Source organism: Melanerpes formicivorus, unplaced genomic scaffold, assembly GCF_026170545.1.
Source record: "Melanerpes formicivorus ecotype bairdi unplaced genomic scaffold, bMelFor1.0.p_v2 SCAF_5, whole genome shotgun sequence".
NCBI lineage: Eukaryota > Metazoa > Chordata > Aves > Piciformes > Picidae > Melanerpes > Melanerpes formicivorus.
This window is the reverse complement of record NW_027142357.1, coordinates 10805875-10829001: the sequence shown is the minus strand read 5'-3', so window position 1 is coordinate 10829001 and position 23127 is coordinate 10805875. Positions and strand designations below refer to the sequence as shown.

The following is a 23127-nucleotide window of genomic DNA, read 5'->3' as shown; positions in this document are numbered from 1 at the left end:
TGCTTCCCATAGCATCTCTATGAGAAGAGTAGAAGGAATTAGGCTAACCACGGTGATGTGAATTCGAGAGGGGTGTAATCAGTTATTTGGTGATAAGACTCAAGGAGGCCCTGTGCAACCTGGTCTAGTTGGAGATGTCCCTGCTGACTGTGGGAAGGTTGGACTAGATGACCTTTGAAGGTCCCTTCTGGCCTGGACCATTCTATGATTTAAACAGCCAAGCACAAAGTGAAAGGTTTTTGTTAGATCCATTTGATGAGATGTCACATGCAGAAGGAAAAGTTTAAATGCCTGTCACTCCTAGCACAACAAATTTAATAGTGCTTTGTGACACTTCTTGTCTGAATAAGGTTGTGTTTTCTGGTTTTAAAGACTGTTTGATAAACATACATATAATAACCATCTCTTAGTGACAGCTATCTCAATCTGTAAATGTGTTTACATGCCAAACATCTGGAAGACAATAATCTCTGGGAAATAATCATCTTAACAACAAAAAAAACCCAACAAGTTCCAGTCCTTCTTGAGAGTTTCCATTCCACAGATGTAAAAAATATAAAGACCTATATGAAGACAAAAAAATGAAATTACTCTTTCCTGATGAGTTTCCACACTGAGACATTTTCTTCCATATGTAGAGTCATGGAAGGACAGCAACCAAACTGAAAGTGAAACATTAGTGAGAAAAAGTAGTATTTTCTGTACCCTGTTAGAAAGCAGACAAATCAGTAGAAGGCAAGGCTGCTTCTGCTATTGCAAAGCCAAACACCTTACCTGGAAAAAGGTTGACTTTTCTTTCCTAGAAGTTTTGCCATGGCACCTTAAAAGTTGAAAACTGATCTTTGGGCTTTCTTGGGCTCTTGGAGGTGCAGTTTGGGGGTTATCCTGTGAGAACTGGATGCTGTGTTACCACTTATCCCAGGCAATACAAGGATGTGGGGTATTGTTTGAGTTTATATATATATATAGGGTTTAAATAACAAAAATTGTAACGCTGTGAATGGTGCTCGTACTTCTGTACTAACTTGGCAGGAGAATCTCTGAGTTGGGCAAGATGGAAGTTTAATCAAAGGTTATGATAATTTTGTGGCGTCTTAGAGTTGTTGAGTGCTTCAGTAACTTAAATTAAATTTACGTGGCAGTGAACATTATTCCATTGATGAGTCCCAGTTGGAAGTACTGGTAACTGGTGGACTTGCTCAGTCCCAACTTTACCTAACAGTAGGTAGCGTATAGTGGCAATGTCCTAAAGGTCAGTTGTCCTGTAAGTCAGCCACTGACCAAGGCTCTGTGCCTTTTTGAAGCTGGCTCAGTTCTTGATGACTTTGGAGTATGTGTGGGTGCGGGTTTTAATTACTCCCAAGTTGGACTGGATTTGAGCTAGTTAACCTTAAGGTGAATTTACCCCCTGAAATCTCTCCCAGGAGCCATTTATTTCTTCTCCTCTACAAACAACCCAAAGCCTGAGCTGCAGTGAGAGCCACTGATGTAGAAAGTTCACATCTAAAAATAGCTTATGGTGTAGAGATATATTGTTTCCTGATTAACACTTCATTTAAATAATTTGGTGCTATTAAATTTACTTACAATAGTGACTGTACAGTATGTGAAGTATCCTAAAATGTGTTAGCTCTGTAGTCATTGTTAAGTATGGTGAAGGTTGTTATCTGCTAACTGTATGTGACATTTCAGACATGTTATAAGAACAGCATCCTCACATTTTTATAAATGTGAGTTTTCTATCTGTTATTAATTGTGATCATCTATCAAATTAACACAGTGGTCATTAAGTAATCTTACTTTACACTGAAGTGCTTGGAATCAGGCTGAGTTGGAATAGACTTCCTTCTAGATTTTTCTTTTAAAAAGACAGAGTGAGTGTTTCAAGTAGACCAGTATTCCTTCAAAGTAAGATTACTGACATGGTATCTTTACATTCTAATACCTGTCTAATTATTCTGTGCTTTAACCACTACATTTTTTAATTATTTCTTTTTTAACATTTTAAGCCTGACATCTGCAGCCCTACCTGTCACTTGTTACCTGAATTAGTAACTGCTGAGTCCAGTATTAAAAGACAGTGCCCCCTGAAGTGTGGCATGCTATATGCAGGAGGGGAAGCATGATGGAAAACTATGGGTAGGATCACTCTGTTGTAATGCGATGTGAATTCTAGTCTCATTCTGAAGTATGCTGAGCTCATTGGTGTTTTAAGCCGCATCAAAAGCAGTGTGCCCAGCAGGTCAACGGAGGACATTCTGCCCCTCTGCTCTGCTGAGACTCCACCTGTAGTTCTGTGTCCAGCTCGGGAGTCCTCAGCACAAAAACAGTCATGGGCCTTGTAGAGTTAGTCTAGAGGACACCTCAAAAATTATCAAGGGACTAGAAAATGCTCTTGTATAGAAAGACTGAGAGACTTTGGGTTATTCAGCTTGGAGAAGAGAAGGCTGTGGGTAGACCTTATTGTAGTCTTTAAGTACTTAAAAGCGGGCTACAGGAAAGGTGGGAACAGGCTTTTTAACATGGTTTATTATGATAGGACAAAGAGCAATAGTTTCAGACCAAAAGAGCATCTATTTAGATTAAATATTAGGAAGAAAATTCTTCACTGTGAGGGTGGTGAGACACTGGAACATTGAGGCTGCCCAGAGAGGTTGTTTATGCCCTGTCCCTGAAAGTGTTCAAGGCTACATTGGATGGGGCTTTGGGTAACCTGGGCTAGTGGAAAGCATTGCTACCCATGGCAGTGGGGCTGGTCTAGATAACCCTTAAATGTCCATTCTAAACCAAACAATTCTATGATTTTTGTCTGTTGTAGATGATGTAATAATCTTTTTTAGATTAGAATTTACTGTGAGGTTCCAGATGTTATGATGAATAGATGCATGTATCAAGCCAAGAGCTTGCTCACGTTGGCAACTGCTCCAGGTCTATATAGATCTTCAGTGCCTTGGCAAACAAGTGCAGAACTGAGTTCTGATTTCTTGAATGTGTTCTGAATTCCTTGTTTAGAGGTGACTGAGGTTGTTTGCTGAAACAGTGTGTCTTGACAGTTCCAGATTTTTTTCTGGTGGAGTTCTTTAAAGGCCAGAGGTTGGTAGTTATTTGCTACTAATTTTGCAGTCTGATGTGGTATGTGAAGTGACTTGATGTGAAACGTTTTCTGCTCTTCAACTTGAGAATGAGTTTTATGGTTTTGCCACAGATCACAAATGCAAGTTTGTGACTTACTTTTGCTATTAATCACCCAAGTCAATTTTCCATTTGGTTGAGTTTGCTGTTAGTTCAGTGATATACAGCTGTAGCAAATGAAAGGAGAAATTGTCAGCTTGCTCCTTCAAAAGGAAAGAAAGCCCAATTTTAAGTGCACCAGAGATTTCCCTTTCATCCCACTAGAGGGGGATCCCTCAAGTTCATCTTTTCTACTTCATCTGGACTAGGATTTGCCCTTTCCAGAAATAGAGAAAAAGAGTATTTCATTGTTAGTACTGTATATCACTTAATATTGGAGAGGGAAAGGAGCAGGGCAACTATTGGAGTGGATGAAATAAATATTTGATTAAAAGCTTGCATTTGTTAAATATTGAAATAAATTCATTTGCTGAGGTTTTTCTCGTTAGGGAAAGAAGGAAACAATGAAGTGTCTTAGGACTCTTGAGGTGGGCAAATGGTGCCCATCTCCAATGGTGATTAGATAGATAGAGGACAGAAACATCTCATGAAGCTTTAGGCGGATGACTGTAGCTGCCGGACAAGATAGCGTCAGAGCCGCTCAGCCTGTGCCTGTTTCACTCTGGTCGATTTTTCATGCCTCCCTTGCGCCGTATCCCAAATAAAATCACAGATCTGTCTTGTCCACCCGATGCAGTCTGGCCGAGACTGTGATGGTTACATGTTGCAATACTAACTGGTTGGCTGCGAAGACCTTTGCAGAATTGCTCATTCTTTTTCCCCCAGTGATTTTAAAATATTAAAGCCATCAGGAGGGTTGAAGCTGATTTACCAAAAGGGAAAAAAAATTCACAAATGTGTTTTGAGTATTGAACTGCCATTGACATCTAAAGTCCCAACCATGCTGTTTTCCTCCACACTCCAGCAATCAGGACATCCAGCAAACCCATAAAAAACCAAACTAATAGCATGAATATTCAGTGACCTAGAATACTAATTATTGTCATGAATATTAATGTGATCGGACTTGCTTTTTCCTCTTCTCTTTCTCTCTGGCATTTTTTTTTCTTTTTTTTCACCACCACCACTCCCCCCCCCCCCCCCCCCCTTTTTTTTTTCCACTCAGCCAGCTCTAAAGATGGACCATAATGAGAGCATTTAAGAGAGAGAGCGCTCTCCGCCGTGACAGGGACCGGGGTAATAAGGAGAGCTTGATTAACGTGGTGCACTTGGGGGAGAGATGAGAAGATTCACGTGGGCCTGTTGTGGGGGAGGCAATGAGGCACCGGCGGCTGTGTTGCTGCTCCCTCAGATTAATGAGGCCTAAGAGTGCATTAGGAACAGTGACAAAGGTTTGATCTAATGGGCTCAGTCATTTTTCCTTTGAGTGACAGACGCACAGAAGTAATTGGCTGTGCAGAATGGCAGCTCATTGGCAGTACTTAAGGATACATTATGCCTGTTGTGTGGCCCGCAGAGGCTGTTTATCAAAACTGCTCACACTGCAGACATGCATTCACTTAGCTGCTGTTACAGTAGCAATAGCTATTAAAAAAAAAAAAAAAAAAGTCATCTTGCATTGGTATCTATTGTCTCTTTTTCGAAAATAAAGTTTCTTTGTTCCATTTTCCAAAGTCTGGAGGGTATCTGAATACCGACAGTCATCCCTCCCCATTCTGAAGATGCTCTGGTTGTAGCTCACAGCATCTGGGGAGGTTTGTAGGCTTGTGGAAAGCTTCCAAAGTCAGTATTGAATACCGACAGTTGGCCCTGCTCATCCCAAAGTTGCTCTAGTTGCTGCTCACAGCATCTGAACAGGTTTATAGACTTGTGGAAAGCTCCCAAAGTTAGTTCAGGTAATCTCACCAGCTTCTGATGTAGGTCCAGCACACAGGTATGACACACATACGCACACCCCTGCCCACTCTCCAGTTCGTTACTGACATCCTCCACGGGCAGTCAAAGGGATTAGGAAGCATTTTACATCTTTTGCCTCAGGCCTCTTTGCATGCTTCACTTTACACATGGAGCTGCATAAAACCTCAGAATTATTTGATTTTGCACTGTTGTTTTTTGCGAAGTTAAATTCCCAATTGTTAACAGGATTTGCAACCAAATAACAGCAATAAAAAGAAGAGACAAAGTAAAGTGGTCATCTCTGGGTCTTAAAGATGCAGTCCCTTAACAGGCAGGTAACCTCAATCAGGACATGCCCAGAAAGCAGAGCATACATTGTTTATTACTGTTATTTGTTCAAACTAAAGAAAACATAGTGAAATGCTTGCTGGAAATGAAAATCACACTTTGATCCCATCAGAGTAAATAGTCTGGGATCTTGAGCAGAAGCCTTTGGTGAAGATTTTGGGTTTAACTTTTCTTTTAGAAGGTGTGTCTCTTCTGATGATTTAATTTTCCTCTACACATGCTGTGGTGGTTTGGCATGCTCTGAGAACAGTAGCTTTTCTTGTTATACTCCCAGCACCATGTCCTTCACTGCCAGGGTATTTCTTGGCATTGCCTTGTTCATTACCATTGACCCTTCTCAGTTTACCCATTACTAATCACACCCCGTTCGCAGAGGCTGCCCTGCCAGGCTGTGAGATGGAAAGTCTTCCTCTACTAATAGTTGCTTATCCTCAGAAAATTTGTTCAGTAAATAAGTGCTTCTGGGAATTTTATTTTTTTTTTAAATTTTAAAACTAAGTAGAACCCACAAGCAAGTGGTCTGCTACAATATTGAAACTGGTTGTCATCATTATTGAAGGAGAGTTCCAATACCAGAACCGGTATGTTTTTGAAAGGTGCTGTTCTGTTAGTGTTTCTCACTCCATGTATGACTAACCTTGAGTTAAGCCCAGTGCAGAAATGATGTGCTGTTTGCACAGTGCCATTACATCAAAATAGAATCCACTGCAATACTTCAGTATATTTTCCCACATTAATAGCCCTGCTCCCACAGCTGATTATCTTGAGAATGTAGCCAGCTAGTGCTCTGACATGTGGGCAATACCTTCCTTTCCAAGGTGGACTTACTCTACTCAGTCAGAAAGTCAAGGAGCTATAAATAACAGTTTTCCCACCTTTCAGTGCAGGGCATAATCTCCAGAGCAGGGAATGGAAGATGCACCTGTATAAGTTGAATATTGGGATCTGAGGCACCAAACTGTTGGAACCCACAAGAGCCATTGCCAAATGTTCTTCAGCTAAAGCAGGAATTGTCCCAATATTTGTATTTATAGGCAAAGGAGAAGTCGGAACCTGGCACAGCCTGGATGGTCAGCAACTTCTTAGGAAAGATTTGTCCACCAGAAAGATTTTTGTACAACCCTAGGAATCAATTCATTAACAGAATGCAGAATTGAGAAAGGGGAAAGGAATTGAGTCAGTCATCATTAAATTTGCAGATGACACCAAGTTGGGAGCAGGTGTTGATCTGTTAGAGGGTAGGAGGGCTCTCCAGAGGGACCTTGACAGGCTGGACAGATGGGCACAGTCGAACATGATGGCATTCAACAAGTACAAGTGCCGGGTGCTGCCCTTCAGCCACAACAACCCAATGCAGCGCTACAGGCTGGGGTCAGAGTGGCTGGAGAGCGGCCAGGCAGAAAGGGATCTGGGGGTACTGATTGACATCTGGCTGAACATGAGCCAGCAGTGTGCCCAGGTGGCCAAGAAGGCCAATAGCATCCTGGCCTGCATCAGAAATAATGTGTCAAGCAGGAGCAGGGATGTCAATGTGTCCCTGTATTCAGCACTGGTTAGGCCACACCTTGAGTGCTGTGTCCAGTTCTGGGCCCCTCAGTTTAGGAAAGATGTTGAGTCGCTGGAAGGTGTCCAGAGAAGGGCAACAAAGCTGGTGAAGGGTTTGGAACACAAGCCCTATGAAGAGAGGCTGAGGGAGCTGGGATTGTTTAGCCTGGAGAAGAAGAGGCTCAGGGGAAACCTTATTGCTATCTACAGCTACCTGAAAGGAGGTTGTAGCCAGGTGGGGGTTGGTCTGTTCTCCCAGGCAACCAGCACGAGAACAAAAGGACACTGTCTCAAACTGTGCCAGGGGAAGTTTAGGCTCAAGGTGAGGAGAAAGTTCCTCACAGAGAGAGTTGTTAGCTGTTGGAATGGGCTGCCCAGGGAGGTGATTGAGCCACCATCCCTGGAGGTGTTCAGAAAGGGATTTGATGTGGCACTTGGTGCCATGGTTTAGTAGTCATGAAGTCTTGGGTGACAGGTTGGACTTTATGATCTTTGAGGTCTTTTCCAACCTTATTGATTCTATGATCTTTAAGCAGCTAGCAAAGTGGCCTCTTTCAGTTTCCTTCCTGAACAAATTTGAGGGAGTAGTGTGGGGTCTGAGTTTTGAACAGGCACCCAACAGCCAATCTAATGTACTTGACGGTGCCTTTTACTGAATTAGAGGGCATTTCAAGAGTAGGCAGTATTCCTGCAACATAAATTGACCCAACGTGATTTGAAACAATTAACCCTCTGATATCAAGAGTCAGGATTTCCTGACCCACAACTCTAATGTATTTTTCATTAGTTCTAACAGCTGGTGAGCACAGCCCTCTGGCCTTAAGAGGTTTTATTTCTTTTTTTTGGAAGAGAAACTCATTGTGAGCATGAAGAGTGTAACACAAATAAAACATGGCCATAGTGAAAGCATAGCAGTAGGCTGTAGTTCATCTGATTCAACCTTTTGGTGCATCTGTGCAGCCTCTCCCTGCAGGTCTCATATGTGTGGAAAAATACAGTTGTACTTCATGACTCTTGCAATGTCTGCTCATCTCTTAAACTCAAGAGAATGTTAGTTGCACTCCTGAATGTAACTTCTTGCGACTAAGTGATTTGTTTGGGAGAGATGATGAATAAATGAAGGCCACCTCCATGTATTAAGTCACTTGTATCTCACTTTATGGGGTATGGTTGTGCCTTATGTTAATTCCACATTTGTAATTAGTAGGTGGCATCACTAGGCAAGGCTTAGTATAAAGTGATGTGTCTGTTCCACCACTTGTGCTGTTAAGTAATGAATTACTATTTTATTTTTGTTCAGTTAAAATACAGTGGAAGGGCAGTTGCTAAAGTGCTGTCCACCAGACTTCCATTACAAGAGCAACATGTCAAATCTGCTGAATGTTTTTTTTTTCATTGGTCAGGATACTGCTTATATGTTAGATAACATTTATCTTAAAAGTTTATTGTGTGTTTCCTTAACATCTGTATAATGCAGAGGCTTTATTTTGGGGGTTTCGTGGACAAGATGCACACTTAGCATCTTCCGTGGTCCTATGTTTGTGTAAATCTTTGTCATTTTCATAGCATTTCTAAGTATTTTCATCTGATGTTGCATTTTGGGTCTGCTTTGTAAATCTGAAAATCTGTGAAGGGAGGGCCAGAGTAAGTCCCTCTGTGCATAGGAAACTGAGAAAGTTCTGCCTCTACTGTGTGTTTCTGTCAACCTTGTAATACATACACACACACACACAGAGGCATGCCCTCCTCTGCTTAATTCCTCTTTTGCTCTTTGCTGTTGGCAGCTATTTACACCAAATAGATAGATGTATAAATTGAACTTTGTGGAAGTAAAGATCCTCTTCTGCTGAACACTGACCATGGAAATTACCTGGACTCTTAATTTGGATGAGTTTTGTAAAGCTTAATTGTTTGAACGTTTTGTAAGTACGATCTTAATGGGGTATTTTATAATATCAGAAAAGATAGTTTTAATAAAGCTGTCTAGAGCTAAAAAGAGGAACTCATCCTTTGATGCTCCTTTGGTAGATGAAAACATTTTTGTTCAATAGGAGACCAGCATCTTTTTTTTTTGCTCATTTGAGACCAGTTCTGGCAACATACTGATATTCATTCAAATATAAATGCCATATTCCCTTTGAAATGCAAATTGTTTAAAGAAAAATAGCATATGGTAGAGGTAAGTACCTTTTCAAATCAGCTCCCACACTTTAGGGATGTAAGTACAGCTAAAATTATTCTTTGGAAAGAATCTGGAGCCTTTGACACATTGAAGCTTGAACTAATCAAGGCTTCCCAGTAAGCATATACACATATCCATATCAAGGAAACAGTGCTGAGAATACATGGATTAGCATAGTAATTTAACTGCCCCCTGCTAATCAACTTAAGCAACCAGCTGATGCATATATGATGTATTTGAGGAGGCACTTGCCCAGCTCCAGAATGGGCCAGGTAGCTGACCATGGATTTCATGCTAACATCGAGATAGGTATCTGTCTGTCTCCTTACAGATATAGCTGTGTGTTGTGCAGCATTGGGGACACAACAAATGCAGAAGGTATCAAGGCACTGCTTGAAAGAGCTTGATGTGAAGGCTTCCTGTGCCTGACCCTGTACACAGTGTTTACTTTCCAATGGAGTATTGCTGACCTCCACTTTGTAACTGTATCTCACTTGTCTGCTAAAAGACTGAGAGGATTTCTGCTGCTGAGGCTTCATCCTTGAGCAAAAATAAAAGCAGTTGCTTTGTGGAGGTCTGGATTGGGGGTTACCTGGTAAAGATGGGAAAAACCATAGGACCAATTTGTAGGAGTTCTATGCAGCATACAAAGTGTGCAAGAACAGCAGCTGACTTCCAGCAGTCCTTGTTTTGGTGTGACAGCATTAGTGGCTACTGGGGTGATGGAATATATGTCCTAGGCATGCTGCGATTAGACTGAGAAGTGGGGAAATTAGTAATGGATTGGGAAATAATGATTTTTAAATAAGCTTGTAAATAACAAGTTTGTGCTAGAGCTGAGCACGTTCAGGAAAGGGCACATTCTGTTTGTTGTACTCCAGCCCTTAGATACCTATGGATTCTGTCTGGCATGGTCCAATTTGTCATGAAGGTGGAACATAACCTTGAATAAATGTTATTGTGAGGGTTGCAGGTAGCAGGACTATCAAACTATGGCAGCAGAACAGATGGAGCTAAGCTGGGTTGCATCATTGATCAGTAAGGTATTGCATGATGAGACTTGGTGCCTGTTCCTCACTAGCAGCCTGTACCTTTCAGAAATATGAAGTGAAAGAAAAAAGTCATCTTACTAGGTTTATAGAATGTCACTTCCTCAACAGGTTAATGCCATAACTTGGGATGTGCACTTTCATGAGATGGCATTAAGGTGAAAGTAGAAGTGCTGGCATGAGGTAGAAGTCTTGATACTATCTTTTTAAGGTTTTGCTTTTGCATCAAGGTTAGAAAATGATTGGAGGCTTTGTTCAACAGCTTGTGAACTAGGCAGGAAATGTCAGCACACAACTGTTGGTGCTCTCTGCCATGGTGGACAGGGGACTGGACGTGTGTCATCCAGGCAAAGATGTCTAGCAATTGTTTCCATTTTCTCATGATACCTAGGAAATGTTCCATCTCAGCTTTCACATGAGTTTTCTCCTTCATGATCTTTGTTGTGAAGATACTCTTTCAGAAATTAATCACATGTAGATTCTTATTTTGGTAGGTGGAGTGTGAAAGATGGCTGGAGGCTAAAAGTGCACTTTCGTGGCGTCACTCTTGAGTTCGGATCCTTGTGAAAAAATAGATTGTTTCCAAAGCCAGTTACCAGTAATAATATAAAGGTGCCCCAAAAAGTGCCCCAAACAACTCTATCTTGGCAGTCTTTGATGGTTCTTTTCTCATTTGCCAAAATCCTTTTGAAGTGGGGTCCCAGAACTGAGTACAGTGTTTCAGATACCCATCATGGTGTGCCCTGCTAGTGGTTTATGTTGTGTACAGTGTTATGATACTTTCTGGCATCTGTTGATGATCTGGACGAGGGTATTGAGTCCATCATCAGTAAGTTTGCAGATGACACCAAGCTGGATGCAGGTGCTGATCTGTTAGAGGGTAGGAGAGCTCTGCAGAGGGACCTTGACAGGCTGGACAGATGGGCAGAGTCCAACAGCATGAAATTCAACACGTCTAAGTGCTGGGTTCTACACACTGGTCAACAACAACCCCATGCAGTGCTTCAGGCTGGGGTCAGAGTGGCTGGAGAGCGGCCAGGCAGAAAGGGGCCTAGGGGAACTGATTGACATCTGGCTGAACATGAGCCAGCAGTGTGCCCAGGTGGCCAAGAAGGCCAATCGCATCCTGGCCTGCATCAGAAATAATGTGTCAAGCAGGAGCCAGGAAGTCAAAGTGCCCCTGTACTCAGCACTGGTTAGGCCACACCTTGAGTGCTGTGTCCAGTTCTGGGCCCCTCAGTTTAGGAAAGATGTTGAGTTGCTGGAAGGTGTCCAGAGAAGGGCAGCAAAGCTGGTGAAGGGTTTGGAGCACAAGCCCTATAGAGAGAGGCTGAGGGAGCTGGAGTTGCTTAGCCTGGAGAAGAGGAGGCTCAGGGGAGACCTTCTTGCTCTCTCCAACTACCTGAAGGGAGGTTGTAGCCAGGTGGGGGTTGGTCTGTTCTCCCAGGCAACCAGCACCAGAACAAGAGAACAGTGTCTCAAACTGCACCAGGAGAGGTTTAGGCTGGATGTTAGGAAGAAGTTCTTCACAGCAAGAATGTGCTTGGAATGTGCTGCCCAGGGAGGTGGTGGAGTCACCATCACTAGAGGTGTTTAGGAAGAGACTTGATGTGCTGCTTGGTGTCATGGTTTAGTTGAGAAGATAGTGTTGCATGATAGGTTGGACTCCATGATCTCAAAGGTCTTGTCCAACCTGGTTAATTCTATCCTATTGTTGACTGGAATCCTTCACAGCAGTGCTGCTACTCAACCAACTGGTCCCCAGCCTCTGCTGCTACACCACATTGTTCTGTTATTGTTAAACCACATGGTGTTTATGCTGGCCTAAATCTGAAGTGTCTAGAGTTCAAATGGTCTCAGTCTCTGTCATTTGTGTCACCCATGCCATTTGCTGTGGTGCATCGTCAAAATAATTTCTTAATGTTCATAGTTCTTCTGAATTGTGAAAAACAGAGGAACAAGTTAATTTGAAGGGAGCATCAGCAGCATCACATAAATTCATTTGGAAGGATGTATTTCTTTTAAGAAACTTTAAAAATATATGTACTACCAGATAGTGTTTCCATTTTCTATTGCAACTTTAAGTTACTGAGGTATAATTTGATCCTTTGCTTTGTAACTTCATTTCTGTGTGCCTGTTTTCTCTGCTGAGCATTTCTTGGGAAGATATCTTTATAAGGTGCTAAATTACCACTGTTACCAAATTGCTCTTTGTTGATGAGGTCAAGCAAACAGTGTCCTGAAGACAACCAGTTGTTGGAGGCATACATTTTTTCAACAGCTTGGCAGATGATGCTCTGATTATAGAATTCTTTTGGACAAAAGGGTTGCCCAGGGAAGGTGATTAGAGAGGAATTATGCACCAGTAGCAAAAGCGCAGCCTTGGGAGGTCCCGACATGGTTCCAAGATCCACCTTAGACTTTGCATAATTGAGCAAATTCATTTTCCTGTGTGTATTTCATGTCTACAAAGCAGAAATTGCCAAGCAGAAGTTCTTGATACTGATAAGGTACATTCAAGACTCAGGTGGACAGATATTGTAGTGGTGGATCTGTGTTAAGGACTAAAGGTGAGATTTAGTCTTGGGAAAGGGGAGGGGAGAAAGGGACAATTATGCCAACTCTAATAAACACAAAGTAGTTCACTAAGCTCTGCTGTCTTCCCAAAGGCTGCTCTGGGAAAAGACATAATGATAGAACTGGGAGTCAGGAGATCTGGGTTTTATTTTCAAGTCTGCCACAATCTTCCTTTGTGGCCCTGGGTCATTTAACCTCTGAAAAATGGGGGAAATGATAGCAGATAATTAACAACCTCACAGGAGCATTGAAAATTAATTCATTAATTTTTCTGAACTCATCAGTAGAAGGTTCAATGGAAATGCAAAGTGTTAGGGTATTTTATGAAATTATGTCTATTTCTTTCCCTTTACATGTATTTTTAAGAGTATTCTTAAATCCATAGAAGACCTGTGGGATACCTGAGAATTTGCCACAAGGAATGAAGCTAGCATCGTAAAATCTTTGTATCTTTAGAGTGTGCAAATATTGTGCTGGGAATGGAGTAAAAATGTTCTCAGAAACCCAAACTGTAGAGTAGACTTTGGCCTGTGTCAGGTTGTGAGTAAGACCATCAGAAACCTGAGTTTCTGAAAAGGCTTTAATTGTTTAGACTCTAAAATTTATTCAACCAGATCACACTTTTCCTGGTTTATGGTGAGAAACCTGTGTCTGCTGCTCCCCCTTGCACACATCTCCCAGCACTTTATTGTCCTAGACATCACTGATCATGAACACACTAAAATTATTTCTAGTGCTTATTGGGTAAGGCTGTTCTTTGAATCTAACCTTTCGTGTAGTAGGCCTTCAGTTAGAGGTGTGATGGGTGTATTGCTGCAGGATGGGACACAGGAATGCTGTTTGCAGTCAGTGGAAAAAGCCTCTATTGTAAGCTTTGTGTCATGGTATCCAGATTTTCATCTTAAAACAGTAGGTTGATTTTGCTGCTATTGCAGTGCCAGTAAGTTATTTGCTCCTCATTGCTGTAGCTTTACTTGGGAGACATGGAGGTGGAATGTTTTGAGCTCCATGAGTAGTCCTCTCATCCCAGCTGCTTGCCTAAACAGTGGTTTTCAGGAATAAACTTTGTTTTTCAGTGTGCAGTCTCTCTTTAACGCTCCACCTGTAACAAGTGGAGAAGCTATATAGACTAAGACTGGTAGCAAGGTTGTGGAAGATTGTATTTTCCAGAAGATGAATTAATAGAATGAGGCCAAATCTTGAAATTTTAGGCTCTTTCATCAAAAATTCTTAGCTGGTTTTTTTGTGCCCCAAGCTGGTCACAGGACTGTTGTCTTCAAAGTTTCAGGGAGGGTCATGTTGGTTTTTGTGTTGGTTAAGTAATTTCTTTTTGTGCTCTGTTTGGGTGCACCCATCCATCTTCATGCAAACCAATTTTGCCTTCTCTATTGACACAATTTGTTTTCCATTTATGTCTAGGGAACGTGACTACTAGCACATCTGTGTCTCAGATGGCAAGTGGGATCAGTCTAGTCTCCTTCAACAGTCGTCCGGATGGTATGCATCAGCGCTCTTACTCGGTCTCCAGTGCAGATCAGTGGAGTGAGGCAACAGTCATTGCAAACTCTGGCATTAGCAGTGGTAAGAAACCTGGAGCTGGGGGTGGTTATCTGCTGTGGGGAGAAGAGGGAATTTGGTGGTTTGCTTTCTTTATGAAGAAGGAAAAAAGTACAATCTGATGGTGTTCACACAGATACCCTGTTGGAAGTCAAACTTCTAACATCTAAGAGAAAAAAGAGAAATTAGATAAAAGAGAACAGATCAATACAGTACTTTTTTCAGCAGGAAGAGATAATGTAGTTATTTTATTGATTAATTTTAATTTGAGGTACACAGTGTAGCTTGTTCACTTGATATTCTTGTTTCCTTACTCTCTGTGGAAGCTATTTGCAGTAAATTATCCTCCACATCTTTTCATTGGCATGTCTTTGGCTGTTTTCTTGCTTTAAGGTATGCATACTACTGGCATAGTTTTAGTGCTTTCTTTGTGGAGAGTTTAAGGGTATTAAAAGAGGCAAATGCTATTCCAGGTGGTGTTTTGCAATGATTAGGTTGTAAGAGGATAACAGGGGTTGTTGTTTTTAAAGGATATGCATGATGTTTGATATCAAAATGGTGCATCAGGCCTCATCGGACTGCCGAGGAAGGACAGAGATAAAATGCTGTTCACCTGTAGCTGAAAATGAGACCATCCTTGGGGCAGCCAGGGTGGGTGGGCTGAGACTCAAGTGTTCCTGTTGTGATGTGATGCAGAGATAGTTCATACCAGGGAAGGACATGTGGCCAGGAGCATGGGACTTAATAGGTGGTTGGAGAAACCGTGGAAGGCTCCTAAAACAGGAGTGAAAAGACATGACTGTGTGAGATGGAAGAACTAAGAAGAAATTGAGAATATGGATAGTGGGGGGTGGTGGTGTTGTAAATAGGATGTTAAAAGGGAGAGAAAAAGCTGTTACTGGTGGCTATCCCTATAATTGAATGATAGGTTTATGAAAACTATCTCACATGTCCCATAAAAATATATACATGTATGCATCTATATCTGTATAAGATTGGAATCTTGACTGTAGCCCTGATACGGTTTCTGGGTGTTTCAAGCAGGTTTGGACAGCTTTTCAGTGCTACCACATGAGAACAGAAGGTTTAAAATCTGTTCATCTTGGTCCTGAGTGGCATTAGCTCTCAAGTTCATGGTTGCTGAAGCGCTTAAATTTCTGGAGCTCTAAACATGTGGGCAACATATTCAGGATTGTGGTGTTTTGACTAAAAATTTTTTAAACCAAGCACCTTTATTTCAGCCTTGGTTATAGCTAAACAACACTGTAAAATGCTTCAGTTCTGTTCTGTGTCTATCCCACTCACCTGCTTCTTTGGGAAATGGGTAATCTTTTAGAACAATCAGCATTGCCCTACACCGGTTACCTTTAGACTGAACTGGTTTCACAGTTAAGGCCATATAGTTCTTTCACTTTTTCCCAAGCTGCTTTGTCCTTTTAATCCATCCCAATTCTACATCCATTTTAAAAGATGATGCCAAAGTTTTGGCTTCTTGGTGTCTTTCTTTATACTGTATGTTTTCAAAGAAAATTTGGAGACTATAGGATGTTTGTGCTAGGAGGAAGGCAAGTATCACAGTATAACTTAGGTTGGAAAGGACCTCGAGGATCATCAAGTCCAACCTATCAACACAGACCCCATGACTAGACCATGGCACCAAGTGCCACGTCCAATCTCCCCTTGAACGCCTCCAGGGATGGCGACTCAACCACCTCCCTGGGCAGCCTGTTCCAATGACGAATGACTCGCTCAGTGAAGAACTTCTTCCTCACCTCGCGTCTAAACCTCCCCTGGTGCAGCTTGAGACTGTGTCCCCTTGTTCTGGTGCTGGTGAAAGACAAAGTGTAGTCTGTGGTCCATACAGCTACAGACAGGAGACTAGATCCCCAGTGCCAGATGTGACAGCTGAGGCTACAGTAGAGGAAAATCTTCAAAATGCAGAATTCAGTCAGTTCCTAAAAGTGACATATAATTAATATGTTGAAAAGTAGAAGTATAACCTAAATTCCTACCTTTTCTCTTCCTCTTAACTTTGTGATGCTCTTTCTGGTTTTGAGATACTTGCTGGACTTGTCTTCTGTTCCCCATGCTGCATTTCAGCTAGTTTTAAATTCCTGGTGAAGGGAACTGTACTCCTAAGTATGTGCAGTACCTTTTTCTGACTTGATGTTCATATGAGATTACTTCTGGATCAAAAGAGATGACAGCTAGAATTATCTATGAAATATTTATTCCAAAAAGACAGCTGTCTGGTGGGTACCTCTGCATAAGCCTGACTTGAATAATTTCTTGCAAAGGTTCTAATTCTAAAAGAGGCAGAATGTTGTGGTTTTTATAAATATGTAGGGAGAAAAATGAACTAATGTTGAGTTTTAGGCAGCTAGGATTCAACAGAAACAGAAATACTGTGCTGAAACTGCTACAAAACCTCAGGAATAATTCATTGCTGTCGGTGTATCATCTTTTGGTAAGCTCATAGATGTGTCCTTTATATTGGCAAGTTGACGCAGGGTTTTTTTCCTCCATTAAAAGATTTTTGAATTTTAGTCATAAAAAGATAATACTGTGAAAGCAGCAGGTATGGTGAGAAGCTAAGCATCTTTTGGAATTCAAATGCCAATGTACTGGAGAATATGCCTGCTTATTGTCACATGGTTTTATTGTAGACAAAATAACATATTGGGATTCAATTTTTCTCTGCACCTTTTTTACCCACATTAAATTAATACTTTGTGTGGCTCCGAAGAACTTTTCAAAGTCTTTCAAACCAGACCTTTGGTGTCCTGGGGCTTCTGTCTTTCAAGCAGCTGTGAACATCTCCTAATTAGATAAATTACTTTGTAGTGGGCAGAGCCACAAAACAGGAGGTGCTGGTTAAATTAAAGGGGAAAAATAGAAAAATCCATTCTCTGAAATGGAATGCCCCACTGCTTTATGACTATTACTGTTGTAAGGTTTTACATTTAAGTACCTGAGGTTTAAAATTAAATGTCTAATATAATTTGGCACTGGTAACATGAAGCCTCTGACTGCCCTCAGAGAAAATCTAGACAGCTTAGTTCAGTGTTTCAAATTGCTGTCCGCTTGATAGTGAGCGGATCGTGCGACTGGCTCACGATTTAGCTAAATACCACCTGCTGTTCAGCATAATCTTAAATGCAGTAACATATTTGCCTTAAAAACTCAGAAATTTAAAAAGACTGCTCCAGCAGCACATGAAAAATTAATTCTTTTTACATTTTTTTTCTTACTCTCGTAAGTACTTGACAGAAGTAATTTTAGCAGCAAGAGAGAATAAAAACTGGAGGCAGTAAATCCCTGTCCAGGAACCTCTTGTGTAGATTCTTTATGGACCCAGAATTGATCTACATGTCAGATCCTGATGTAGTTTAAACTGTTTATCACTCTAATGGCGATAGAGAGACCATGAACATCAGCTTATAATCCTCCATGAAAGAAATTGGTGTTTGCAGTCAATGAAGGAGCAGCTTAGCTTTATTGATAGATTCAGAACAATTACTGCTGCTGCAGCTATTGGCTGAGAGGTTTTCCTGGATCACACTGGAAGCTTGCAATTTTTTTTCTCTGATAAATCTTTTCCATGATGGATCATTTTTTTTCCACCAAGAATTATCTGTAGTTGCTCACTGCTGGGGAATAAGAGGGTTGTCTGGTCTCAGGGAAGTCATTCATAACCTGTTCAAGTGTTGAGGTTTGGTTCAAGAGTGGGCATCTGCATGGTTTGTCCTCTGCAACTGTGGCTTTTGTGTCTTACATTCTTTTCCTTCTGCAAATAATCTTAGCTAGGAAAGGCAGGATTGTTTTGAGAAATCAAGGAAAAGGTGGCCAGGAGTACTGTTGTGAGGTTTCTCAAGCCTGAGTACAAATTGCAATTTTTTCCTGAAGGAAAACAGTTATATTCACTGGTGATCTTGCTGCCACTAATAAGAGAGGGTGCTGCCTCTTCTACAGTCTGTACAATTAGTTAAATCGCTAAAGAACTTCAGAGACAGATCTTCACACTTAGTCTCAGAGCTTTTTTTTGGATGGAGGAAAACCACAGCTAGCTGTATTGCAAAAAATTAGGTTCGTGAGATTTAACAGAGACCTGAGGATGTCATTTCCTTTCTGGTGATGCAGGCATAGCTTGTTCATTGTCTATTTAAATGTCAGGTTATATCAGTTGGCTTCTGTGACTGTATGCTGAGACTATCAGAGGGTAGAATTTCTTCCTTGAATTTACAATTTGAAGTTCTTCTGAAACAGTGCTGCAAACAGTAGTTTGCATAGGACAGGGATTTCTTTCCTCTGGACTTGTAAATCGTCATTTGAATTCTAGCATGATATAAAATTCTGCAGTAAATCAAATATCTGTTTAAATATCATCCACTTAGGCTTTATCACTGTACAATTGCTTGTACGGGCCATTTGATCTCAGCTGTAATTTATGTAAGTTGTAATACCTGGTGTCTTTTGAGTTTCTAACAGTTTGGTGTTAGGGTTTATTAATGTAAAATTGAGTTCTCACTGTGCCATGGGGTATGAGAGGTCATTGGAGTGCTTACATTAATGCAGACCTTACAACTTGCCTGCCTTTTCTGATCATAAGCACTTGTGATGATTAAATGGAGTCATCTGCTCTATGGTGAAAAAGAAAATCACTCAACTTACTTCTGGTGGTCATAACAGTTTTTCAAAAGTGAGCTGGAAAACAGTTTAGGGATGCTGGAATTGAATAGGCAAGTTTTAGGATAAATGGTATCATTTCAAAGCAAGTACACAATTTCAGTTATTCAGGTTAAGTGTGTACAGAAGGTGTAGTTTGGAGGAGCTTTTTCCTTGTTTTTAAAGAGAGAATCATTATTGAAAAGCAAATGTAAAGTGTCTTTTTTTTTTTGTTCTTTCTAGCTTCTTTGGAGCTACCGTGGGGTTTCCTGCAATTCCTAATGTTTAATACTATAAGATTTGCCATATAGAAGACAGTATATGTGTAAATATTTTGATTTGTCTTTAAGAACAGGAAGGGAAAGGGAACATTCACATAGTTTTCATACCCTTTTGTGATCAATGAACAAATTGCTTCTGCAAATACTTCCAGAGGGAAACTTTATCAGTCCAGTCAGCTAGGTTCTGATAAGAACAACTTATTACTGCCTTTGCTTTCTAAACAGCCTAACATACCTTAAGGAAATCATGGTTATAAAGTACTACTTTATAGCAGGTGGAAAGAGCAAATGTGATGTTTCTGAGATGTGGGCAGGTGTCCTGTTCATCTTTCACTGAGCTTTCTTCTCCAAAATGGTGTTAGCTTAAGGATAAGGAAAAGGGTTTCATAGCATTAAACTAAATGATGGTTTCTGCCTGTGTTTTTGAGGAATGTGTTAGCATCTAGAGGCAGTAGAATCATAGAAGTGTTTAGGCTGGAAAAGACTTTTCAGATCAAGTCCAACCATTAACCCAGCACTGGCAGGTCCACCATCAAACCATGTCCCTCAACCCCATGTCTACACATCTTTTAAATCCCTCCAGGGGATAATCCTTTTGGTGTTGAAATGTTTCTTAATGCCAAACCTAAACCTCCTCTGGTGCAACTTGAGGCTATTTCCTCTTGTCCTATTGCTAATATTTCAGTAGGACCCAATGCTTACTTAACATTCTGTGTTGTAGATCAGAAGAATCTCAATTGAATGGGAAACTGTAGCACTGCCTTTCTTGGGGAGATACCTCCCAGGTTCAGAAAATACAAGCGCTTACCTTGTCTTCTCTGGATATGTGTTCATTGCCAGAATGATGGGGAAAACCTGCCCTATCACACAGGTGAAGAGCACTGAAATTCTGCCCAATGTACCTCATTGGAAAAGTAATCAAGGGATGAAACCTTTGCAGTGTGCTACCTCTGTGCAGCACGGGTTCAAACGCTGCTGGCTTGGCTTACTGCTCTCAGTATGCCTTTCACCAGGTCATCCAAGCTACGGTTTGCAGCACAGTCAATGCCAGACTGCAGATGAGCCATTGCCATTTGGTCCCACCGAATTTTACATCCAGCAGAGAACACATTGCTTCCTTGCAAGCTAAAAGAATGAAAGGCATATGAAAGTGGTTCTTCAGTTTCCATGTCCATGGTGGAGGGCAGAGATGGCAGCAATCTGAACCTTTGAGGCTTAAACTGAGCTGCTGTGATGTTGGTTTAAGGAGGGCTTTGGGTAGGTGGGCATTTCTGCATAACTTGCTGAGTTTCAACAAAGTCCTTCTATGCTTACCTAGTGGTTCTGTTTAAATCCTGAGCTATACTGTGTGGATTTTTACAGTTCTGTGGTTCTCCAGAAACCCATCTGCTTTTCTTGTTTAAGATCCTCCTCTTGCTACTCTCCCCCTGATTACAGTAAAGAGAATTATTACGTTCAGAAGTTAAATCCTGCACTTCGTTCCAAAATGGCAAGGAATGTGAATTTTCATCTTCTGATAATTTGACATTGGCAACCTCGTGCTCATCTTAATCTTGTTCACAGCCTGTGGTGCCAAATGTCTGTCCATAAATTGTTTATGTGACTAAATTAAGTTTTTGAGTGGAACTATAAAGCTTTGTTTTTCCAAGCATTTGCTTTTGGATTCTTAAATGCATATTTTGCTTTTAGTTTCACCTAAAATTTAAACTGAAATAGGAAAGCATGTGCCATGTTCCTTATAATAAGGGGGGAAAAATGTTTATCGTAGCTACAGACGTTGATTAATCTTACCAGATTGTCTCTCCATGTTCAATATATCAGTGCTTTTTCTGTGTATGGCTCAGTTTGGTTGTCACACCTTCCCCATTTCTATTCACTCAAGAGAAGAGGGGGAAAAAAAAACAGCCAACAAGCAACTCTAACCAAAGCACTTTATTTTTATTATGGAGCATAAACTTTAGCCTGACAGGATAGTAGAAATAGTGAATGTTCCCTTTATTAGGTCTTCAGGCTGGTGTCTGGGAGATGCTCTCTGTTCCCAACCTTTCAGGTACAGGGTTAGCATGTTGCAGTACACCACTCATGGTATTTAACCACTGCCAAAAGTCAGGTACTTCCCAAGTAGGGAAAGTGGATACCTGGCACTGATATCACTGGAAACAGGGCACTTTTACCTTCAGGTTGTGTGTTAAAATATATATGTATCTATTACCACAGCTGTCTGTCTTCTTGTCTGACTTCAGCTGCAAGCTGGTTCTCTGTAGCTCAGATGTTTGACATTTGACAGATCCAGGGCTTAGAAGTCTGTAAAATATATTCTGTTCTCTGTTTCTATGTTAGTATGTGTCAAAATGGAAGGGCTAATACTGAAGGTGATTGTGGTCCTGTTCAAAGTGAATTCTTCGTCAGGGAGGCCATCCTGTAATCTCATTTGTATAAAAGTATAGTTTAATCTTTCAAAGGATGGGGTTTTTTTTATGTTTGTAGTTCAAGATTACTTTAATCTTAAATGTTTGCAGTTTGGAATGAATTTTGCTGTAATGCTTCTTGACAGGTCAGTCAGAAGATAGTTTGAGATAGAGAATCAGCTGTGATTGTTTTTCCCAGTATCTCAGAAATAAGTGTGACCTGTGGTCTAAGACTGCTTGAATAGTGGCTGAAATAGGAGGACATGGACTGCATTCAGTAGCAGCAGAAGAATGGATCTTCTGGAACTAGCTATTAAAAGCTGAAGAGCTGTGTTTGATGTGAGGGTGCCTGCGTTCAGGAGAGATGTATCTTGATAAATCCTAATTGCAAGGAAATGAGTACACAGGCTGGATTCACACAATTTCCTGCAGGAGTTTCTGCACTTTGAAAAATAAAATCATGTTTACAGAGAATAATATAAATTGAGAGACACATTTGCAAGTAAACAAAGAAAAGCCTTATTAGGCTCTTATTATAAGAGCCAAGTTTACTGTAAACTCTTCTGATTCAAATAATGTGGCCTAAAATTTTCCTAAGCCAAATGCCTTCTATACTGAAGGACCTTTTAAGTAAGACTTAGGGAAGAAAATGAGTTAACTTCCCAGATCACAACACTTTTCTTTTTCTTGATCTTTTTATCTGCATTTTATTAATCTAAATTTTTACAAGAATAATATAAATTCTAAGTTTAGATAAAGTTTAGTAATGTTTTAAACACAAAGTTGAGAAAGTAAAAAGTTAATGTATAGTGAACATTGGAGTAATCACTGATTTCAGAATTTCTTCTTTTTCTGTCCATACTTTGGAAGTTCAAACAGATGCTTCTGATAATTAGATTTCTTGTTTAATGTATGTCCAGAAGCATGCTGCTTTGTTTTGTCAGGTGCTGGAAAAAGTGACTGCAAGAAACACACACAACGCTTTTGTTTCTTCTCCAGCTTAATGAAGTTTCTGTTTCAATTAACATGAGAGCAGTTGTCTCATCAAGCACGTCTGTTTGCAGGCTCGATTTCTTTCCAGCCCAGATCACAGAGCATGGAGTACAGGGATGTTGTGTATATGTTACCTATGGAATCCAACACTTCAAAGCTTTTTACGGTGAATACAGTTCAAGGAGTGAAAGAAGCCTCTGTATTAAATTCGATACGCAACTCCTTCACAACCTGCTGATTGTTGGGGGATAGCTGAAGCACAGAGACCTGGCCTTCCTGCAGGTGGAAGAGCATCTCCTTTCAAGTCTCTGGGCCCTTCATTTGTTTCAGTTGATCTCATCCCTTAATTCAGCAATGGTGTGTGCCACCCACAGTCTGGGTCGATGAGGAGTATCCAGATTAGAGGTCTCTAGGCAAGTGGCTTTTCTGATTCATGGATTTTGTGAGAGCAAAAGGAGGGCCCGGACATGGGTGATCTAAACCCTCAGAAGAGC

General features: G+C 40.9%; 1 protein-coding gene across 10 annotated transcripts in view; it reads left to right on the top strand.

The window, feature by feature from the left end:
* AGAP1 (ArfGAP with GTPase domain, ankyrin repeat and PH domain 1) overlaps positions 1-23127 on the top strand; it is a 400655-nt gene that overhangs the window by 269190 nt on the left and 108338 nt on the right. For 8 of the 10 annotated variants that reach the window (XM_068138079.1, XM_068138077.1, XM_068138076.1 and 5 more), the window contains one exon: positions 14149-14310. The exons of the other annotated variants lie outside the window; for them this stretch is intronic. In XM_068138079.1, coding sequence (XP_067994180.1) covers positions 14149-14310 — 162 coding nt within the window. The remainder of the gene's footprint in view (positions 1-14148; positions 14311-23127) is intronic. 10 annotated transcript variants of the gene reach the window in all.